The sequence below is a fragment of the Sinocyclocheilus anshuiensis genome, unplaced genomic scaffold (assembly GCF_001515605.1).
Source record: "Sinocyclocheilus anshuiensis isolate Anshui unplaced genomic scaffold, SAMN03320099.WGS_v1.1 scaffold784, whole genome shotgun sequence".
NCBI lineage: Eukaryota > Metazoa > Chordata > Actinopteri > Cypriniformes > Cyprinidae > Sinocyclocheilus > Sinocyclocheilus anshuiensis.
The window spans coordinates 466474-487249 of NW_015554160.1; the positions used below are offsets into that span (position 1 = coordinate 466474).

Genomic DNA, 20776 nt, shown 5'->3' on the forward strand with positions numbered 1-20776 from the left:
CATATATAAAGGTTAGAAATTGATTTGCATTTCAGTGAGTGAAATAAGTATTTGATCCCCTACCAACCAGCAAGAATTATGGCTCCCACAGATTGGTTATGTGCCCATGTGGAACACAGATTAGTCCTGTGACTTTAAGAAGTTACTCCTAATGTCAGCTCGTTAGGTATATAAGACACCTGTCCACACAATCTGTATATCTTCCATTCCAACCTCTAACACCACCATGGGCAAGACCAAAGAGCTGACAAAGGATGTCAGAAACAAGATTGTAGATCTGCACAAGGCTTGAATGGGCTACAAGACCATCAGCAAGAAGCAAACCCGGTGACCAGCTACAAAAAACGTCTTACCTCTGTGCTTGCCAACAAGGGTTTATGCACCAAGTACTAAGTCATGTTTATATAAACCTTTATATATAACCTTTATATAATGTGTTTTTTCTGTTTTTTTTTCTGGATTTTATATATACACCCACACATACACACATTTTGCTATGTTTATATTGATTATTTGATTAAATCCATTGGAGAACAATCATTCTTTCATCAAACACATTTCCAGGAAAGTAGTATAATTAGCTGACACATTATAATAAAATGAAGCAGCTCACACATAAAGAAACCCATAGTTCACATTGCATTCTGGTTCTGGTCCTATAGCCAGACATTTCTCTAGGCTAATGAGTGTTAAAATACAGCCATATCTTGCCTCTGTAATTACCTTTCCTCTCTGCTCAAGAGAGAGGAAGAACGATTGAAAACAGCTATAGAATGTAATTGAAGTGCTCAGTGTTAAAATCAGCACAAAAACAGCGTACACCAAAACAACAAACATACAGCAACTACATTTCAGTGAACATGTGATCACAAATGTATTTGACCTTTAATGTCACATTTGATGTAATGGGTCACAGTTTCCATCGCGGTCATTTCACGTCTAATACGACACATCATTCTGCATTTGAGTGTGTGAATGTATTTTTGACCTGTCCTTAGGGGTCTCTCCTTATATCTGACACACACACTCACACAAACACGCGTTACACACTGCCAAACCTTCCGGACTCCAGCAGTCCTCTGCCACTCCGTGTAATCAAGACGAATCATCTGCTTGATTTTTGTAAAGAGAATGACCTTCTGCTACCGCCAGAAGCATCAGAGGCATGAGAGAGACAGAACAGGAGGGTTCCAGGAGTCAACAGCCCCCTCAGGTTCCCTTATGCTAGCAGTCAGTCATTTGGTACAGATATAGTGTTCATCTGCACAGGAAGCTTTATATTCACAGCTCTGTGCCTGCTTAAAATAATCAAAAACTTTATTGGAAAAAAGGGACAGATATAATTAATATCTCGAAGTAAGAATGATGAGAGGAAAAGGGCTCAGTGAATAAAAGTTTCTTTAAAAAAAAGAAAGGAATCGTCTCTGAAAGTAGAAACTAGGCATATATTTCTTCTTTTTGATATGCTAATTTTTCCACTTTCTTTGAATTGCCTTAGAGCTTTATGGTTAGCACAAACACAAGCTAAAAAGTTTCAAACTACATGTTAGCTCCATTAAAATACAAAAGAGAGCAGTGACTAATAAAAAATGAGGGATTCTGAAGGAAATTGTATTATTTTATTGTTGTACTAATTGTATAATTATAATAGGAAATAATATTATATAATAGTATATAAAATACATTTTGGGCTGAATTTGAGTATTAGATTTACAAACAAACAAATAAATAATGAAAGGCCAGAGGTTAAGTAATTTGAATATTAGATAGATAGATAGATAGATAGATAGATAGATAGATAGATAGATAGATAGATAGATGATACCAAAAGGTTCGTTACTTATATCCTATTCTTTAAGAAAAAGAAAAAGACAATATAATGGTTAATTATACTTGGAATTTGCATAAAAGCCATGTGTTGCTTGCTTCAATCATGTAATAATCCAATACTGATTTTATGTTGCGTGATGAAAGGCCAGAGGTTAAGTAATTTGAATATTAGATAGATAGATAGATAGATAGATAGATAGATAGATGATACCAAAAGGTTCGTTACTTATATCCTATTCTTTAAGAAAAAGAAAAAGACAATATAATGGTTAATTATACTTGGAATTTGCATAAAAGCCATGTGTTGCTTGCTTCAATCATGTAATAATCCAATACTGATTTTATGTTGCGTCCATTTGAGCGTCTGGTCAAATCTCGACGTTCCCTTAGCGGCATTGCCTTATTAAGTATCCCATAATGCACCACGTCGCTGTCATGGCTGCTCACTGATGACACTTGCAGCACATGGGCAGAAATCAAACACATCACAGTGAGCACACGAACCCTTCACACCTCACATTCACAGCCAGAGCAGGTCTTGAGCGACGTGACGCGTGTCTCATTTCTCTGCTGAGGGTTGACGAGGATGAAGATGCTGCAGCTCGAGGCGGCGGTTCTGGGCGGACTGAGTCCGGATTGGAAACAGAGTGGCTTCAGCACCGCAGGTAAGAGACAGCGGCACATCTGAGCTGATGTGGTTTTGTAAGGATTATGATGCTGATGTTGATGGTTTCGTTCAGCCGTGTTTGGATCTGCTCGGTTATTGTTGTGGATGTGTTGCGTGCTGGTTGCTTTGCTGAACGCAGCGGTTATGCACTCTCACGTGGTTTAAATGTGCCGCATGTGTGTTGAAATGTCCGCGCCGCACCGACGCGCACGGGACTGTGTCCAGACAGGCGTGAGTTTCCGCTGACTGTGAACTGAGCGGCATTTAACAGCGATTTAACAGCATGACTTCTGTATTTGTGTATTGACTGCATGGAGGGACAGTGTGGGCAGCGCATCGAGGACAGACGCGTGTATCCTGTTGAGGTGAGAAGATGCACTGTTATTTAGCTCTCAGTTTTAGAACAAAGCCGGGCTGCACCTGCCTGCCTTACCTTGCATGTACACACTGCTGTGCGTGTGTTATTGTTAGTGGGCGTTCACACAGGATGCCTTAATGGCAACTAGAAGGAGCGCAACACATTTAAGATGTCATTATTTATTTTGTTATAATACCGGAACTGAATTACTGTCGTGATTGAAGGTTTCATAATTAAGTGATTGTTGTTGTTGTTTTTTTTTTAACGGTTCTCGAACCTGCTGATGCGGACGGTCACGGAACACCGTATTAAATCTGTCACGAACGTTAGTGTTTCTTGCTCAGCACCGCTACAGGTTCTACGGCGCGAAACATAGCAAGCATATAGCTCGATTCTCTTAACGCATGACTGTAATGACTGGCTTCTTTTATTGTTTCAAAATCATGTTGGTGTAGTTCAATTACGAATGGATGGCTCCTAGTTGGTTCTGAATATCAAAAAACATACAGCGTGACAAATGTAGTCCGATTCCTGAACAACAAAAAAAGTATTGAGAGCCGATTCTTTTAGTGAATCCATGTAGACTCCGAACAAATGATTATTTTATCCGGTTCTTTTGAGTGAATCACAAAACTGCGCAGGATAGTCTGATTCCTGTACAAACGAGTATTAAGAGCCGATTCTTTTAGTGAATGAAGCAAATACTGTGTAGTTCGGATACCGAACAAATTATTATTTTAGCCGGTTCTTTTTAGTGAATCGAATACAGCGCTGCGAATGTAGTGTGATTCCTACAAAGCCAGTTCGTTTAGTGAATCAAGCAAATACATTCTAGTTCAGTTCCCGAACAGAGGATGTGTATATAAGCTTTTTTAGGGAGTCAAAATTCAGCACGACCAAGGTAGTCCGATTCTCGAACAAATTTCTCCTATAAAACGATTCTTTTAAGTTGACCACAAACATAACGCGACGCGAGTCTGATTTCTGAACCAATGACTCGAATGAACTGGTAACGCCACAGGGCAGTTGTGATAGAATTGAGCTGACTACTTATTAGATTAACCAAACTCACTTGAACCGCACGTTATTCATCATGTCTGACTCGAAACTCGAAATTGTTGTTGGCTTGTAAAAAGTATTTAAAGTAGGCTGCTACTTTTGAGTACACACAAAATACAACACTGATATCACTTCGAGCAAAGTCACACATGTGATGTGAATGAACGCAGAGGGAACGCGTCCTTGTGTGAACGCCCCCATTAGGCTAAATTATAGGGTTTCATTATTTCTTTATTGCTTGCCTCTTATTTCATACATTATCCATCTCCCCCGTCTTTCTGTCAGTTTAATGTGCTGTTAGTGGCATGACAAATAGCTGTGCATTTTGAATATTGTAACTGTTAATTTGTATACATCCTACAATGCACATTTAATTCCTCCCATGTGTGTCCCTCTCTCTCATGAACATCAACCTCAGGAATGATTAATGTGTAATTCACAGGATTGTATCTGAGATGTGTTGATCTGATCTTCAATTAAGCTATTTCAGTCTGTCCTCATTCAGTCACATTTATTCATGCCAGTTTCTCCTCAGAAGAGATCAACGACTGAATAAGTGGCTGGAAGCGAAGTGTTCTTCTAGAAATAGTGCAGCTTTCTTCACTCTTGTCAGAGGTGGCACCATGTTGTATCTGCAAAGTGATGCATGTAATCCAAGATCTAAATTGAATTCGAGGCTGTTCATAAATCTGTAATCAAATAAGATTCCCTTTAATTCAGTGTAGCTGTCCATATATAATGTAGGCCTACTCATGGGTTTATTGTAGTAGTGGTGGATAAAACTAAAATAAGTACTACTTTTGACCTTTTATAGCTCAGACTTTTTCTGGTGAATGTTTCTGCAAATATGCCATGTAGTAACTGCAAGTTTGGTATAAATAAACTCTGAGGGAGAGTCATTTTGTTATGCTTTTTCAGGCTGGTGCTTTGTGTACAATGAACTATTTAATTTCACGGTTCGCACATTTCATGGAGGCGTATTGCTGCTCCTCTCATTTTTGTTTATGGTTTTCCTTTTTTTCCTCTAGTATGCAAGTGAGGGAGTAAATGGCTGAAACTGAATTTGACTTTGATCCTGAGGAGATGATGGTTGGAATTGAATTTCTGTTTTATTTGTGTGGTAGACAATGGGTGTTCGTTTACTCATTTGTGAGTAAATGGACATCTTTGTTCATACCAAATGATGTAGCAAATTAATTATATAAAATGTCATGTTTTCTGCAGGGATTTTTGGGAACGACCACTCTAAGAAAAGTTCATAAAAATAGTGCATTATTGTGAAGAAATTTCCGTATTGATTTCACAGGTGTTTTACCCATATTTTGAATGATGCATTGCATTGTGTTGTGTTTTAGGGTTCAAGGAAATGTCTGTAAGCAAAACGGATTATGACTCAGCAGAAAATTACCAGCACACAGGATTTGTTTTTCTTACAGTGTCCTTTTACTTGTATTCACTGTAAATTATACAGTAATTAATAGTTTTTACTTGTAAAGACCATACATTTACAGTGAAATTACACTGTTACAGTACAGGTGCATCTCAATAAATTAGAATGTCGTGGAAAAGTTCATTTATTTCAGTAATTCAACTTCCATACCACCTCAGCAGTGCCACAAACTGATCACCTCCATGCCACGCCGAATTGAGGCAGTAATTAAAGCAAAAGGAGCCCCTACCAAGTATTGAGTATATGTACAGTAAATGAACATACTTTCCAGAAGGCCAACAATTCACTAAAAATGGTTTTTTTATTGGTCTTATGAAGTATTCTAATTTGTTGAGATAGTGAATTGGTGGGTTTTTGTTAAATGTGAGCCAAAATCATCACAATTAAAAGAACCAAAGACTTAAACTACTAGTCTGTGTGCATTGAATCTATTTAATACGAGTTTCACAATTTGAGTTGAATTACTGAAATAAATGAACTTTTCCACGACATTCTAATTTATTGAGATGCACCTGTATATGGTAACTAAACGTAGTTAACCAATGAACAAGTTTTTATTGTAGTGTTTTAACTTTTTTCCTGTAAAAATTCCAAACATTTCAGGTTAAAAAATTTTTAATTTTTAATAATGTGTCTAAAACAAAAACACTTAAGACTGCAGAGTGTCATCAAAAGTGACACCATAACCAATCGCGACATTAAAAATGAGGATCCTCTGTGACACGTTTGTGTAAAGTTGTTAGAGCTTCAACCTGAAAAAGTCCAATCTCATCTCACTCACTCACTCATTTTTGTGATCGATTGTTTTTGTAACTTCATCTGAGGCTTTCCCCTGTAGTCTAGAAGCCAGTATCATATTTTAAACCTCTTCACACACATACTGTACACCTAATGCTCATAGTTGAGTTCTTATTAAAGAGATTGAGAACAGAGTGTTCTGCTCTCGTTTCAGTTTTAAAATATGACAATGAGCTGAGAATCGTGTTCCTCTCTGTTTGAGGCACTGGCACTTGAGATATTTGTGCTAAAAAGTGGCTTTCTGGAACAAACCATAAACGCATTGGTTTGTTTGAATGACTGTCTTAGCTACTCTCTACTTGTGTGTGTTCAGATGGAGGGCCGTTGCTGCAGTTGGTGTGTGAGGGAGATTTCGAGGCCGTGCTCTTCAGCTCTGCGGTGCAGGGGCTGCTGGGAGGTGCTCCTGAAGAAGATGACAGTATTGAGGCCTATCTGGAGAGACAGGTGCTGTCTTACCTGAGCAATGCCACTGAAGACCAGAGGAGTGACAGGTAAGGATTTAGATCATATGCCAGCTGGCTTTCTGTTTTTAACTATGCTTGTATAAAGAACACAGAACATTTAACTGTGCTCCATGATCTTCACCATAATGAGAAATATGCATTGTACTCTTAAATTCGGCATGAAACGGAAGTTGCGATTGTCTTTTCTTCTCTACTGTGACGTATATCCGAGTGAAAAGGCATCTGAAATGAGAGGGCGGGACTTGATTTCGTCCTTCGGGAATTGATTGGTTCGTTGGAAGTTGGGGTGTTACTAACAAAATAGAGGCAGATCTGAATGCTAGTTTGCAGTTAGTGGTGGGGGATTTCTCTCCACTGGATTCACCGCCGACCCCCAAGCATGAATAAATGTTTTATTTATTAAGGATGACGACGACGATCAACGGCACAAAACTATGAGGGGCCGTATAGGCCATAATTATTGAAAAGCCTCTTACAAACACTAGTGAAACGAAAAACATTGATCACCTTAGTGAAATTCATTCATACGCATTACTGAAAACCTCTTACATACACTAGTGAAAACATTGATCAACCTTAGTGAAATACATTCATATGCATAACTGAAAAACCTCTTACATACACTAGTGAAAACATTGATCAACCTTAGTGAAATACATTCATATGCATAACTGAAAAACCTCTTACAGCATATGAATGAATTTCACTAAGGTTGATCAATGTTTTTCGTTTCAGTAGTGTTTGTAAGAGGCTTTTCAATAAATATGGCCTATACGGCCCCTCATACAAAACATGCCTAAACAGCGCGAGAGAGAGAGAGACTGCCTGAATGGCTGAGCGCGTCCTCCATCAGGTTAAGTCATATTCATTAAAAAAATTAGTTTGTGATGTCCTAGAGTAATGTTGTCATAATATCCTAATATCTTTTCAATGTTTAAGGGTAACGTACTCCCTCATGACTGGAGTCAGTGATATAAAGTGAAGCATCAGCTTCAGCTTTTCCCCCTGTCGTTTATCCCAGCGTTTACCCCTCACGTCACTTGCTCCGCCCTTGCGCCATAGCTCGTGACCGGAAGAGTAGAGGAGTCATTTTGAGGGGGAGGGGAGGTTAACGTTTTTGATTAAAGATTACGAGGGCACATGATTTAAAAAAAAAAAAATAATGAAGTTCATGGATAAATTATTTATAATAAACGCTACAGTATTCCATCAAAAAATAAGAATTGTCCATTTTGATTTCATGCCGACTTGAAATGCTGAAGGCACATACATGTTCTGTGTTTTAAATGTGAAATTTATGCGAGTTAATTAAATTCATTAGAATCTAAATGCAAATGAGGACTAATGTAGTTAGTGAAACTGTAATACTACTCATTTAAATTACACTACTGCCTAAAGATGTCCTCAATTAGATTCACTCATTGTGCCTGTTAAATTACAGGAGGTTTGGTCTTTTATTGCAGTGGATTTACAGTTAAATAGCACTATTTAAATGAGTTTTGTTTTACGGCGTGAAATATCTTATTTATTGTGATTAATTGTTTTTATTTGTACTGTCTAATATAATCTGCTATGAATTATTTAACAGGAGTTTAGCTCATATCGCACCCTTGCGATTTTTTTAGTCTGTTTATAGTGTCTCTGTGGAAGAATTATTGATGGGTGTATATATATACATACATACATACATACATTCTCTCTCTCTCTCTCTCTCTCTCTCTCTCTCACACGCACGCGCCATTGGACCCCACTGAGTTTGCAAAAAAAAAACATTTTTAAAAAATCTTCTTTTGCATTCTTCAGTAGAAAGTCGTGCAGTAAATGATGACAGAATGTTCATTCACACACTCGCACATTCACACAGAGCGAGAAACACAAAACTAGAATGCTTCCATTATAATCAAGGAAGCTGATTGTACTGCAAGTGCGTTGTGTAGCGCCACGTAAGGACTTTTAGCGGGTTGATGGTGGCTTCAGCTGAGTGGAGCGTTTTATTGTTGAGAATGAATAAAACCATACAGAAGAGTTCAAACACTGTCCCCCTCCTTTCAGGCATAAATTATTAATTTTCGATAAGCCCACTTTAACATCCTTTCTCTCCAGAGAAAGAACGAGTTGAGGAAAGGGGGTTGCGCTGCGCTCCTCAGCCGTGCCTCTCTTCTTATCTCTCCTCGGCTTGATCGTGCCCTCTCGCATTATTTTCTTTCTATACAGCCTCTCTCATTGTGGCTTCTGTTAGTGAGGCAGAAAGTAGTTGTAGATGGGTGGAGTGGCTTGAATAATGAGTGATGCTTTCTGGTGAGAGATTAGATGCAGGTAGATTGATGTTTGTGTGCTGTTGATTGCAGAGAGATGTCATTTGTTTTTTCCCCTTTTCTTTTTGTCCTCACCTTCTCTTTCTGTTGTGTTCTTGTGCATTCTCATTTATCCATCATGTATTATTTTAAAGGGACTAAAATGTACAATGAGATTCATGACTCACAGCCATTTCTCTCCTTTGATAATACATCAGCGCTGTAGATCGCAGTGAATGCGTGGATGTGTGCGCATGTAAATATGTCCTTTCTCAATGGCATCTGGGGACTGACTCCACCGTAGAGCAGAATTACAATCTCAGGTCTTTGATTTCAGCAAGCGGCACATTGTTGCCACCCGATTCGTTCCTTCAGGTTTGTACATTTGCATCCAGAGTCGTGTAGTCCGAAGCCACAAAAGTGTGGAGATGTTTTCAGAAATAAACAACATTTACCTGATGACATTAGCTCTCAAACATGCATGTTTCTGAACCTGATCTCTTGTCTGCTGTAGAGAAACTGCTCTGTTGGTGTTGGCAGTGGGGTGTCTGAACCTCTTCGCTCGGAGTAATTGGACCGGGCCGCCAGTTGAGCTCCACGTCTCTGATTTTCTGCCTGAAGCTTTGCTCCAGAAATTCTCACAGGTACAGTACCATGATGCACCTGTGATTATACACGACCAGTGTCATTGTCTGTAATTGGCCGAAATATTCAACGTGTGTGCGTGCGTGTGTGTGCGCGTACGTGCGCATGCGTATGTTCGCATGTTGTATGTTCGTTCTATTTATTTATTTGTGCTATTTACACAGTGTTTAAGTTTTTTCAAGTTTGTAGGTGTCCAGGTACAGAAACCGAATAATCAAATGTAAAATAGCACTGCATAGTCTTCACTGTAAAAATTAAATATACAGTCAAACCAAAATGTATTCAGACACCTTCAACATTTCTCACATTATCACAGTTTATTTGCTATAGTTTAGAAAATGGTAATAAAATATGACAAGAACTAGTTAAACTGTCAGAACAAATTCATCTTGATAATGTCAGTTAACTTTGATAGAAAGGTATGTAATGAGTTAGGTTGAATAGCTGTCAGCTGTTAAATTTAAGTACTCAATTAGATAATACCAAATTAGGTCAATCAATTACCAAGAAATTATTAATTTTGTTCAGTCTGTTGTGTAAAAAGTTCACATTAGCAATTAAAGAAAAACACTTAAGCAAAACATGGTCAGATCAAAGTGGCCCAAATTTTTTATCAGTTTTACTGGTAGTCCACTGTATGAAGAATTTTTGGGTATAATATGTCACGGTTTACTTTTATTTTGCTATACTCACTTACATAAGTGAACTATAGTGTCCTGCACCCTCTAGTAAAAAAATATCAAAAATGATATCTGGTGTCTGAATAATTGAGCGTCTTTTTAGGCTGGCTTCAGCCAGTTGGTTGAGATCACCGGCCCCCCCTCAGCCGTGGGCCCCTATAATCGGCACCACCTTTCACCCCACTAGCGACAGCCCTGCATATATACGAGCAGAATCACACGAGTAGCCGTGCGAAATGGCTGCATCTGATACAGCATTCATTCTTCAGAGCAATCTCATATTCTCAATAAAACATTAGTTTGAATGTCCGCTGAGGAAAGCTTCTCGGCACTGTGTATTTGTTGGCTGCGTCTTTGAAAGTAAAAACAACTTCCTTGTTTACAGCCCTGTTTCAGTCTCTTTCAATATAAAAGTCTTTACTGCTTGTTGCTATCTAATGGTGGAACAATCTATCTAAAATTACCATCACAAAGTCAAACACACACACACCGTTTCTTAATACAAAATACTATTATCAAATACTACTATTTATATAAAATATTATTTATTGAATAATATTTAATAAACCGCAACAACAGCAGCCATCATAAAAGTTGCTTGGCAATTCAGTCAAAAGTACAAAGCAGTGCTCTGATATACAGCGTTAATATTACATATAATATAATTAATAACATGAAGAAATTTTGCCCTCAGCCAAAACTATTTGCTCTGAATCAAATAATAGATTGAGACCAAATACTGCCATTAGATGTACCCAAAACAAATTATCTCTCATATTTAACCACTATAGAGACATCAGAGCCAGCAGCAAATTACAGAAGATCTGGCTGAGGTGTGGCTGCTCTCGGTGGGTTTATGAGCGCTGAACAGCCGCTGACATCCTGAAGCTCACATCTCTGAAAACTTCGACGCAAATTTTCAAATAGATGTAATCTTTATTAACATACCACATATTTTAAGTCTAAATAAGTACATCCTCATCTAAAAAGCTACATTCCATGACACAAAAACAGTGTTATTTATAGTGGATCTGGGCAACCGCCATGACACTCGCTATGAGAAATACCACAAGCGTAGTGATACAAACGGTGAAACTGTTGTTGAAATTCTGTTCTCACTAGAATATCTCACCCCATCAGCCAATCAGATTCAAGGACCAAAAAGATCTGTTGTATAAATATATATATTCCGATATTTTCTTGATATATTTTTTTAAATGATCTAATTGACCTCAAGAATCATTTTGTGTAAGTGTGTGTATTCTTTAGGTTAAGTAGTGCTTTGTTAATATCAGCACATTTAACGAGTGGGAAAAAAAACAGCTAAAAGCTCATGTGAAATGATGTGATGTGTGTGTGTGGGATGTATGTGTGTATGATGGATGGAACGTAAGGAGATGGCGACTCCGGGCAGGTCAGTGCTCTGGATAATGAGTGTGTTGAGGGCTGCAGGGTTGCTAATGAAACCTCTTACGGCTCCTAATTATGCAGAGGTGAAGAGATTCTTCTCCCTAATGCCCCACGGAGGCCTCGTAGATCCCTGGAGAGGCACTGTGTGTGTGTGTGTGTGTGTGTGTGTGTGTGTGTGTGTGTGTGTGTGTGTGTGTGTGTGACACTTTCTGCTGTCTCACACCTTTCTAAAGCTGCTGATTTATCAGCCTTGTCCTAGAGAGCACGGGCCCTCTAAATTAGACTGAGAGCAGCACATATGGAGAGAGATGGATGGACTGAAGGCACTTACCATCAGTAGGGTCTGAATATAAGCCTCATAAAATGAATTCAATAAATAACAAAAATAAGGCCTGAAACTCTTTAAATGAAGTCATTTTGTTCTGTTAATTCTGTTGAATTAGTTTAATATGAATTTAGGAATTTGATATGTATTTGTGACCCTATTACTAAAATTTGCCATGATTAAATGCTGTTTATTTTATATTGCTAAACTTAAATATGGTATTTTAGTTAACAATGCTACTCTTGATTTTACAATTTTTCCCCTTTCTCACAACCCACCTCACAGAACAACAACAAAAAAATCTTAAATGAAAACAAATTCCAAAATGGAAAAACAAAAGCTCAAAGTTTTGATATTACAAACAATGAGAAAATAACTTGACATCATTGTTAGCCCATTGTGTTTGATTGCGTGATCCGTTTCAATATGCACAGGTCTTTTAAATATAGTAACTTAATATTATACAAATTTGGTGTTAAAAAAAACCTACAGAATTTGTAAATAGTTTGCAAAATAATTTGCAACTTAATGCAGTAAATTAACTGTCACTGGAGACTGCCTAATTTTGCATTTTTTTTTTATAAACTTATATTTTCCATAAATTGAGAAATTTCATGAATTTAATACTTTTTCTTCCATTTTTTAGGAAAAGAGTTTATTAAACTACAAACCAGCAATTTGTCTTAAACTAGGCAATTTGTTTTTTCATACAGTAGATGAGAAAAGTATTAAGAAGTTTGTGGTTTAATTTCAGGTTTAATTAGTAATTTATTTACAGTTTAACTCAATACCATGGTTGTTGCAGTTTTCATTATTATTGTAAAACCATGATAAATTAATATTAGATGTCCCTAATACTGTGAGAAGTTGTAATTTTCTGTAATCTTTCATCATCATTTTTCTCTCTCGCTCTCTCTCTGCCTTTCCTCATTTATCTCTCTCTCTCACTCTCTCACTCTCACACTCACTCACACTCACACTCACTCTCACTCTCACTCTCTCACTCTCACTCACAGCCTGCAGCCCTGAACACGGCTGTGCTGTCCAGTCTTCAGCTGGATGGAGAGTCTGTCTACAGTCTAGTCTCCAACCCCCTCCTGCTGCTGCTGACCAGAGTCATATTCGTCAACTGCGGCCCCAAACTGGAGACCCTTCAGGTGAGATACATGATCACTTTTTGCACCACTGCAGGAATGCAGTAGAATTCACCTTGGTTTGGAACACAAGACGACACACCAATGCACTGCAACAGCAAGACAGTATCACTTGCCGTACCAAGTAGATAATATTGATTGGAATTGATATCAAAACAAGATAAGGGAAACTGAATATGGGTGGGAAACTGGTGTTAGGGGAAAGGAGTGTTCTGCGGTTTACTTGAACAGTTACTCAATATGGCACTGTGTGTGTTGGTAATAAGGAACTGTCACTTTTTAATTTCTCTCATATGTTTGAGGTCGTTACTCCATGCTCCTGTGTGCATTGCTGAGAGAGACGATGAAGAATTATAAGGGCTGTCAGAAATAACAATTAAATTATTTTTAATAATTTAAATTCTTTTGGCTCTGTGTGTGTCAAGGCCTAACCAATAACACAGCAGCGGATCATTAGACTTTTTCATTAGAGTTTGTGTTACTTCAGTCCCATATTTGTTACATGATCCTCCAACAGCAGGATGAGTGGTTGTTTGTGTAGTTGTTTACAAATTCTTATATTCACATGGGAAAAAAGTCCACTGTCTGGCTAACACAAACAATAAAAGTGCAGTGTAATTTCTTCAGGTGGACCTGAAAAAAATTCTGACAGTTATATTATAATTTCAGTGTCACCTTCAGAAATCATTCTAATATGCTGATATTAAGCTCAAGATTCATTCTGCTTAATATTGTCAATATTATCAAGAAACGTGCTGCTTAATATATTTGTGGAAATTATGATGTTTTTTTTTTCAGGATTATTTTATAAATTAAGTTCAAAAGCACAGCGTTTATTTGAAATAACTTTTTTGCAACATTATTAATGTTTTTACTGTCACCTTTGATTAATTTAATGCATCCTTGCTGAATTTAAAAGAAAAAGTTCTTACTTACCTCAAACTTTTGAATGGCACCTTAGATCAGTAAATGTATAGTAATAAAGCCATCAAGCTCCATGCATGACAAAAAAAAAAGTCATAAAACAGCAAAAATCATCCATATAACTTGCATAATTTACATTCTTCATTAGCCCTACAGTTGTTTTGTGTGAAGAACCGACTGCTATTTAAAATGTTATTCTCAGATGTCACCTACCATGTGGCAATTAATGATTCAATTCTGTTCTAAAACTGCTGATGGCTCATTACAGCAAGAAAAGTAACATCCCAGATACCATTTCATTGCCATGCACAGTATAGACATTAATTGTGCTAATTGTAAAGTCACAGGAGTTCTGCAGCCCACTTCCACAGGAGCAGCCTGTCGATAACGTCAGCGATTGATTCATTATACATTAAATGTGCTTCCCACTTTCTCGGAAACCTTAAAAATAATCATTAGCAGAACTGAAGGTGTAGTTCTTACTGTTTCATGTTGTCAGTCAGAATAGGAGCATTTCTGTGTAAGATAGATGTGGCTCTCGTGCATTCAAAACCATGAGTCTCACTGTTCTCTCTCTCAATGCAGTATAGTATAGCCTTAGTCTCTTACAGTTGTTTGGGTTTATTTATTTATATTGTAAATATTAAACTGTTTATTTTCCCAGCAGGGCTTGCACTCTCTTACAGTATTATAACTGTGATGAAGCCATTACACATGCTGTACCATGTGTCTTTTTTTTTTCTTTCTGTGAATATTTATGTGGTAAGACAGGCGTTACTAATGCATTTAATATATTCACTTGTACGACTACAAGCACAGGGATGAAAATATTTCTGCCGCGATTAGTTGAGCGAGAGGGAGAGGCGCACGGCATGTCACAAACCCCCCACTGCTTCATGTTCCAGAACGTTATTTCATTAGTGCAAGAACAAACAAACACAAACTCTGACTCTGGTCATTTCCAGGGCAGATACACCAGCATACAGATTGACTGTTTGTGTGTTGTGTGGAAATAAGTTAGTAAATGTTTCTCTCTGAACATTACAGCTCTGTGAGTTTGTTTGCATACACAGAATGAAGCCAGGTTCTCCTGTTTTGTTTAGTTTTAGAGACACAAGTGTTACAATGTGGATCGTTTCATCCTTGACTGTGTAACTCTGAGTGAAAGTGGACCACATTTACTACTCGTCATAGCGCATAAATGTTGCTTGTCTAGAACAGATGAACTAACAGTATGTTGTGTTAGGAAATTACAGTTCTTTTACAGTTCATTTCTTCAACAATCTTAAATGTCCATTTATAGGGGGTATCTTGCTCGACGTGAATGTGTGTACTGTACACTACTGTTCAAGTTTGGGGACTACTGTTTTTGTTGTTGTTGAAAAATAATTTTTTATTCTGCAAAGTAGGGCTGGGCGATATATCGAATATTAGCGATAATATCGCAATAATTTTGACGACGATGTAAAATTAGAAAATATCGTGAATATCTAATATTTCAAATTCAAGCATACTTTCCCAAAAGAACGTGCCGAATGTCCAAAAAAGAAGACAACATGTTATTGACTGCTCTACACGCCTCTACTACGTGAGCTTTCATGAGTGCGGTTGCCAGATAACGAGTTCAAATCCTCGAATCAGAGCTTCGCTGTTACAAGGATACATTTTCTGCCCGATGTTTTGCTTATTTTAAGCAATCTGGCAACCATGCGCAAACGCTCGCTCCTCATTGCGGAAGCGCCGCCGCCGATGATCTGAAAACACCAACAAGCTGGAGTTTAGCATCTAAATAAAAGCATCACTCAGCCGGTCTGTGTTCTGTCATGAGTTCTCGACTGTATTGTTTGCGATTGTGATCGCTAAATAAATGCACTTACTCAACAGCTGTTGTTTGAATAGAGAAACATAGGCTAATGCAATTTGGAATTACTATTAGGAATTTCACGGTTATAATATTTTTAATTTGTTTTACCAGTTTTCCTAATATAGACGGAGAGAGTGCATAAGTCTTTGGTATTAATTTATATATATATATATAAGAAATACATATGTGCTTCAGCAACTAGCTCCCCATCTGAGAGGGTTTTTAGTGCCAGTGGGATCATAGTTTCATGCCACAGAGCTTCTCTTAAACCAGAGACCGTTGACAGACTTGTGTTCTTTGCTAAAAACTTGTAAAAAATACTTATTCCAGTTTAATTATTTCCCCCAGTTGCACAGTGTAAATTGTCAATTGCATGCACTAAAAAGTTGACAAAATTCACTTTCTGTACTTGTTTTGCATTACTTCAGTTACATGTTCATTTAATATAAAGCAGTAAGTGATCACTTGGTCTAGATTTTTTTTTTAACTGCTTAAATTTGCACTAAACATTTTGTATTTACTTTGAAAAAATAGCTGTTCTATCTAAACATTTTTTTTTTTTTAATGGGGACAAAAGAAAATCATGTTTTTTTTATTTATTTAAAAGCAAATGCAAACATATCGAGATATATATCGAATATCGTAAAAATTGACAATGTAGATATAATTTTCTTTATATATATCGCCCAGCCCTACTGGAAAGATGCATTAAATTGACCGTAAAGAGACAGTAAAGGCATTTATAATGTTGCAAAAGATTTTACTTTGAATAAAATGCTGTTCTTTTGAACTTTTCATTTATTAAAGGATCCTGGAAAAAAAAAAATGATGGTTTCCACATAAATCAGCATATTAGAATGATTTCTGAAGGATCATGTGACACTGAAGACTTGCATATTGATGCTGAAAATTCAGCTTTGCCAATAAATTTACATTTTAAAATGTTATTTTAAATTGAAAAGGGACGTCTTTCAAAAACATAAATATCACCAACCACAAACTTTTGAACTGTAGTGTAAATGTAACTTGTGTTCTTGTCTCTCTGTTTGCGTGTTTGTAAATAGCTGCTGCCCTGGTGGACACTGCGATATGTCAGTCTACATCAGCAGATACTAGAGGAGAGATCCCCACAGCTCTTCAACCTCGTGCTCAGCTGCATCGAGAAAGGCAAGAAAACACGCACACACTGTTACTGAGTTCTTGTTACCTGAGACTGCAGTGCAGTACCATATAGAGTGCAGCAAGAGAGTCCTGGAGGTAAAAACTAAATTAATTTTCTTCCAAAAGAAGTTGATTTTTAGAGCTAATGTAACTTTTTCTAGATATACCAGACAACTACAAAGATTTTGCTTCTGTAGATGCCAAAAGACAGTGATTTAAATATGCAAAAATAGTATACCCTATACTAATAATCTCGAAGTAGTCTAATTTTCAAATACGTTTTTGCATCAAACCAAATGTTGTGATTAATCTCAGGTCAGTTTGATTTAAGTCTTAAGGATTTTTTTGTTGTTTTAAATGCATGTGGAGAAAATAAGTGAGAAAAACTGTTGAAGCTGAAGAAATGATCAAAAAGCATGTATAGGAATAAAAATGTGTGATTTCAGTACAATCTTTAAATACAAATGTGTAATAGCTTAGCATGGCAAAGCATTTAGCATCATCAATATTTTTGTTGTTTTCATTTGTGGCAGTTAATTTTTTTTAAACGATCTTTCTTAGGTTTTTTTGGGCCTGGTATCTGTTGGCAGGGCCGTCCTTAGGGGGGTGCAACTGGTGCGGTTGCACCTGGTCCCGCTCCCTACCTCGCTCCGGGCCCCGCGTCAGTTAAGGACGGCCCTGTCTGTTGGAATATGTTTTTTAAACTGACTTCAGACGGGGGTGTAGGCTTTTTATTGGAAAAAAAGTCCTTGGGGGAAATAGGAATCAGAAGTGTTTAACAGGATTTCTGATCCCTGCGCTGCTTCAGATTTCTTCACAGCTCAGATCCTGACATCACTTCAGCTGCTGAAGGCACGTCAGCGACGTGAGATGCTCTTTAGCAGAGAGATGACACAGATGTCAGCTCTTATTAAGTGGGTCATTTTTAAGGAAGCTGATGTCAACTCGGGGGTGATGTGGAGATTCAGGCTGTGTGTGTATGTTTTGGAGTAGTGTGTGTGTTTATTTCTCTGCGGTGACAGTGACAGCGTTAGTATGAGCTGATGGTGTCAGCACTTCATGTTTGTGTGTGAAATAGAGACGCAGTGATACCAAAGGTGGAGTAACTTTGAGGTTTCACAATGCTTGTGATCTGAGTGTTTTTGTTGGCTGTGTTAGATTAGATTTTGCTTTCTGCAGACCAAACCTACTCTCAATGGGCCTCATTCATGAAACACGAGCAGAACATTTTTTTGTGTAAATAGTTCATAAAGCCGTTCTGACGTAAACTTTCGAATTCATGAAAATGTTCGTATTTTCAAAATGTTAGTTGGTACGAAAGAAATGTACACCTGCTCCTTACCAGGTGTAAATGGTGCGTAAAATGTTCTGTGTTCTTTTTGGCAAACTGATGACACTGAATTTTTATGCACTGCCATAATAATTACAAGTTCATTTGCCCTTGCCCTCTTTTTGAAAATGTTTTATTTATTTATTTTTTGAGTTGATAACTAAAACGCAGCGCTCGTCACTGTCACTATTTACCCAGCCGTAAATAGAGGACGGGTGGAACAAATAGTGACCAACCATCCTACTTGTACAATGAGTGCCTACAACAATGAAGAAGTCAATATTACTGGTTACTGCTTTTTTATATTTTTCTTAAAATGATTAATTCTTAAAAATGAGATACTAGTAATATAGCCTCCCAAGGTTCTATGGCATGTTTGATTACGTAAACTAATTTTATAGAACATTTTTGAGCACATATTTGATTTTTTTTTACAGTACACACATACATACATTCATTACTTTAGTATTATGTTTTCTGTCTCAAATGGCTAAAATAAATGGTAATGCAACTCTTATGCATGCAGTTCATTTACAAACTTTCCTTTCTCTGTGATGTGGCTTGCTTTGCAGATTTGAGCGTTTTACTGGATGGCTCAAAGTCATAGCAGTCTGTGTCAATTACTTTATTAATTTTGCTTGAAATAAGAGATAACTGTTTGATCTACTTGGCACATATGAGACCAATCATCAGAAGATGCTCATTCTGTTGCAATTCAAAACTTACTATCATGGCCATAGCCAGGGTTTGAAAATTAGTGAGGTGAGACCGAGATGAAGATGTTTGTGAAAGATGTTTTCTGTTTTGAAAGGATAAACACTCTCAAATTATACCAGTCTATTTATTGCATTGTTAATATTTACTATAGATTAGGGGTGGATAATTTTCAGTTGTTTATTATTCATGCAACAATCCATATTACTGTTATAGTTTTCATTAATAATCATTGCTCTATGATAACTTTGTCTTATTGATTTTTTTTAGCATGACTTCGTGAAAATGTAACGACTACTGAATAAAATAGCATAGACGTCTTCATGGCTAGTGTTTGCGTATTTCATTTCATTCTGTAACCTACTTGTTCTACAGATCTGTTTACTAGTGTTAAATTCTACTGTTTTTGATAACGTTTCTAATAGATAATATGATATTTTTTGCGTTTCCCTTACAGAATGTGCTATCCTGTCAGCAATAACATGTCCATGGGCTCTTTTGATAACTCTTTTGATGGCGATACAGTGTTGCCAGATATTAAAACAAATAAAAACCGAAAAATTAAAAAATAAACCAAAATTATTTCAAATATTTTGCAAGTAAGATAAGATAAGAGTATCGCTGACCCTGAATTGCAACTTCTCACTCTATTAACTTTCTAAGTGTCAAATTAAGTGGAAAAGACAAGTCCAAAAACGCCTATAATCGCTGGATCTGGCAACATGGATCCATGTTGGCGGAGGCTGCGCCCGCGCCCTCAAGATTCATTCACTCCGCCAGCGTCTCGCAGCGATCTTTCTCATACCACGGTCGCTAAACATTCTTGCAAACTGTTTAAACTGAATTATACATGCAGACACTCATATGGTGATCTCATAGCTGGCTACGGTTATGATTATATATCACTACGTGTCTCTCTCTCGCTTAAGTGGCGCTCTTTCCTCTTGCTCGTTCTCTCCCTTGCCTCCACGATTTCCGGGATATTGTATCTAATTTGCGGGCGTCAGGGAGCCACTATTAATATGTGGGAGACTCCCGGAGCTTCCGGGAGAGGTGGGATGTCTGCATCCTACTTGTACAATGACTGCCTACAACAATGGAGAAGTCAATATTACTGGTTACTGCATTTTTATATTCAGTAATATTCTTCAAAATGAGATACTAGTAATACGTTGCCGCCGTGGATATTCCAAATCATAGCAACTAAAGCGTCTCAGCTGGAAAAACGCTGTGCCACCAAAACGTTCTCAAGCGTCACCAGCTGGTCATTTTAAGAAGAGCACCTGACATTTTTCCAGCTGGCTAAAAACTCTTTGGTGGACACGCGTTATTGAATATTTATTGTTAGGCATGTGGCCTATTAATCTTTTTTGCATTTATGCAATATACTGGAGCCAAACCTGAGAAAGTAGATCAGAATATTCCACTGCATTCCTGGACACGCAATTTGCGTAGCTGTAATTCATAGGCGGGGATTATGCTAATTGTGAATGAGCGTGCACGAGCGCCCTATTTACGAATTATTGGAATTCATTAACATACACATGTTTAACTATCAAATCGGACGTTTACGAAGCGTTTGTGAATCAGGAGGAGAGTTTTCGGGAAGGTCTGTTTTACACGCAAATTACTCAAAATTTACTCCTATA

At 37.4% G+C, this 20776-nt stretch overlaps 1 protein-coding gene across 1 annotated transcript in view; it reads left to right on the forward strand.

Moving 5' to 3' along the window:
* Positions 1-2155: 2155 nt before the first annotated feature.
* LOC107670805 (tetratricopeptide repeat protein 27-like) overlaps positions 2156-20776 on the forward strand; it is a 108693-nt gene continuing 90072 nt past the window's right edge. The window contains exons 1-5 of the mRNA XM_016463572.1: positions 2156-2495; positions 6476-6653; positions 9435-9564; positions 12997-13137; positions 16987-17089. Of these exons, the coding sequence (XP_016319058.1) occupies positions 2417-2495; positions 6476-6653; positions 9435-9564; positions 12997-13137; positions 16987-17089 (631 nt within the window). The 5' untranslated portion in view covers positions 2156-2416. The remainder of the gene's footprint in view (positions 2496-6475; positions 6654-9434; positions 9565-12996; positions 13138-16986; positions 17090-20776) is intronic.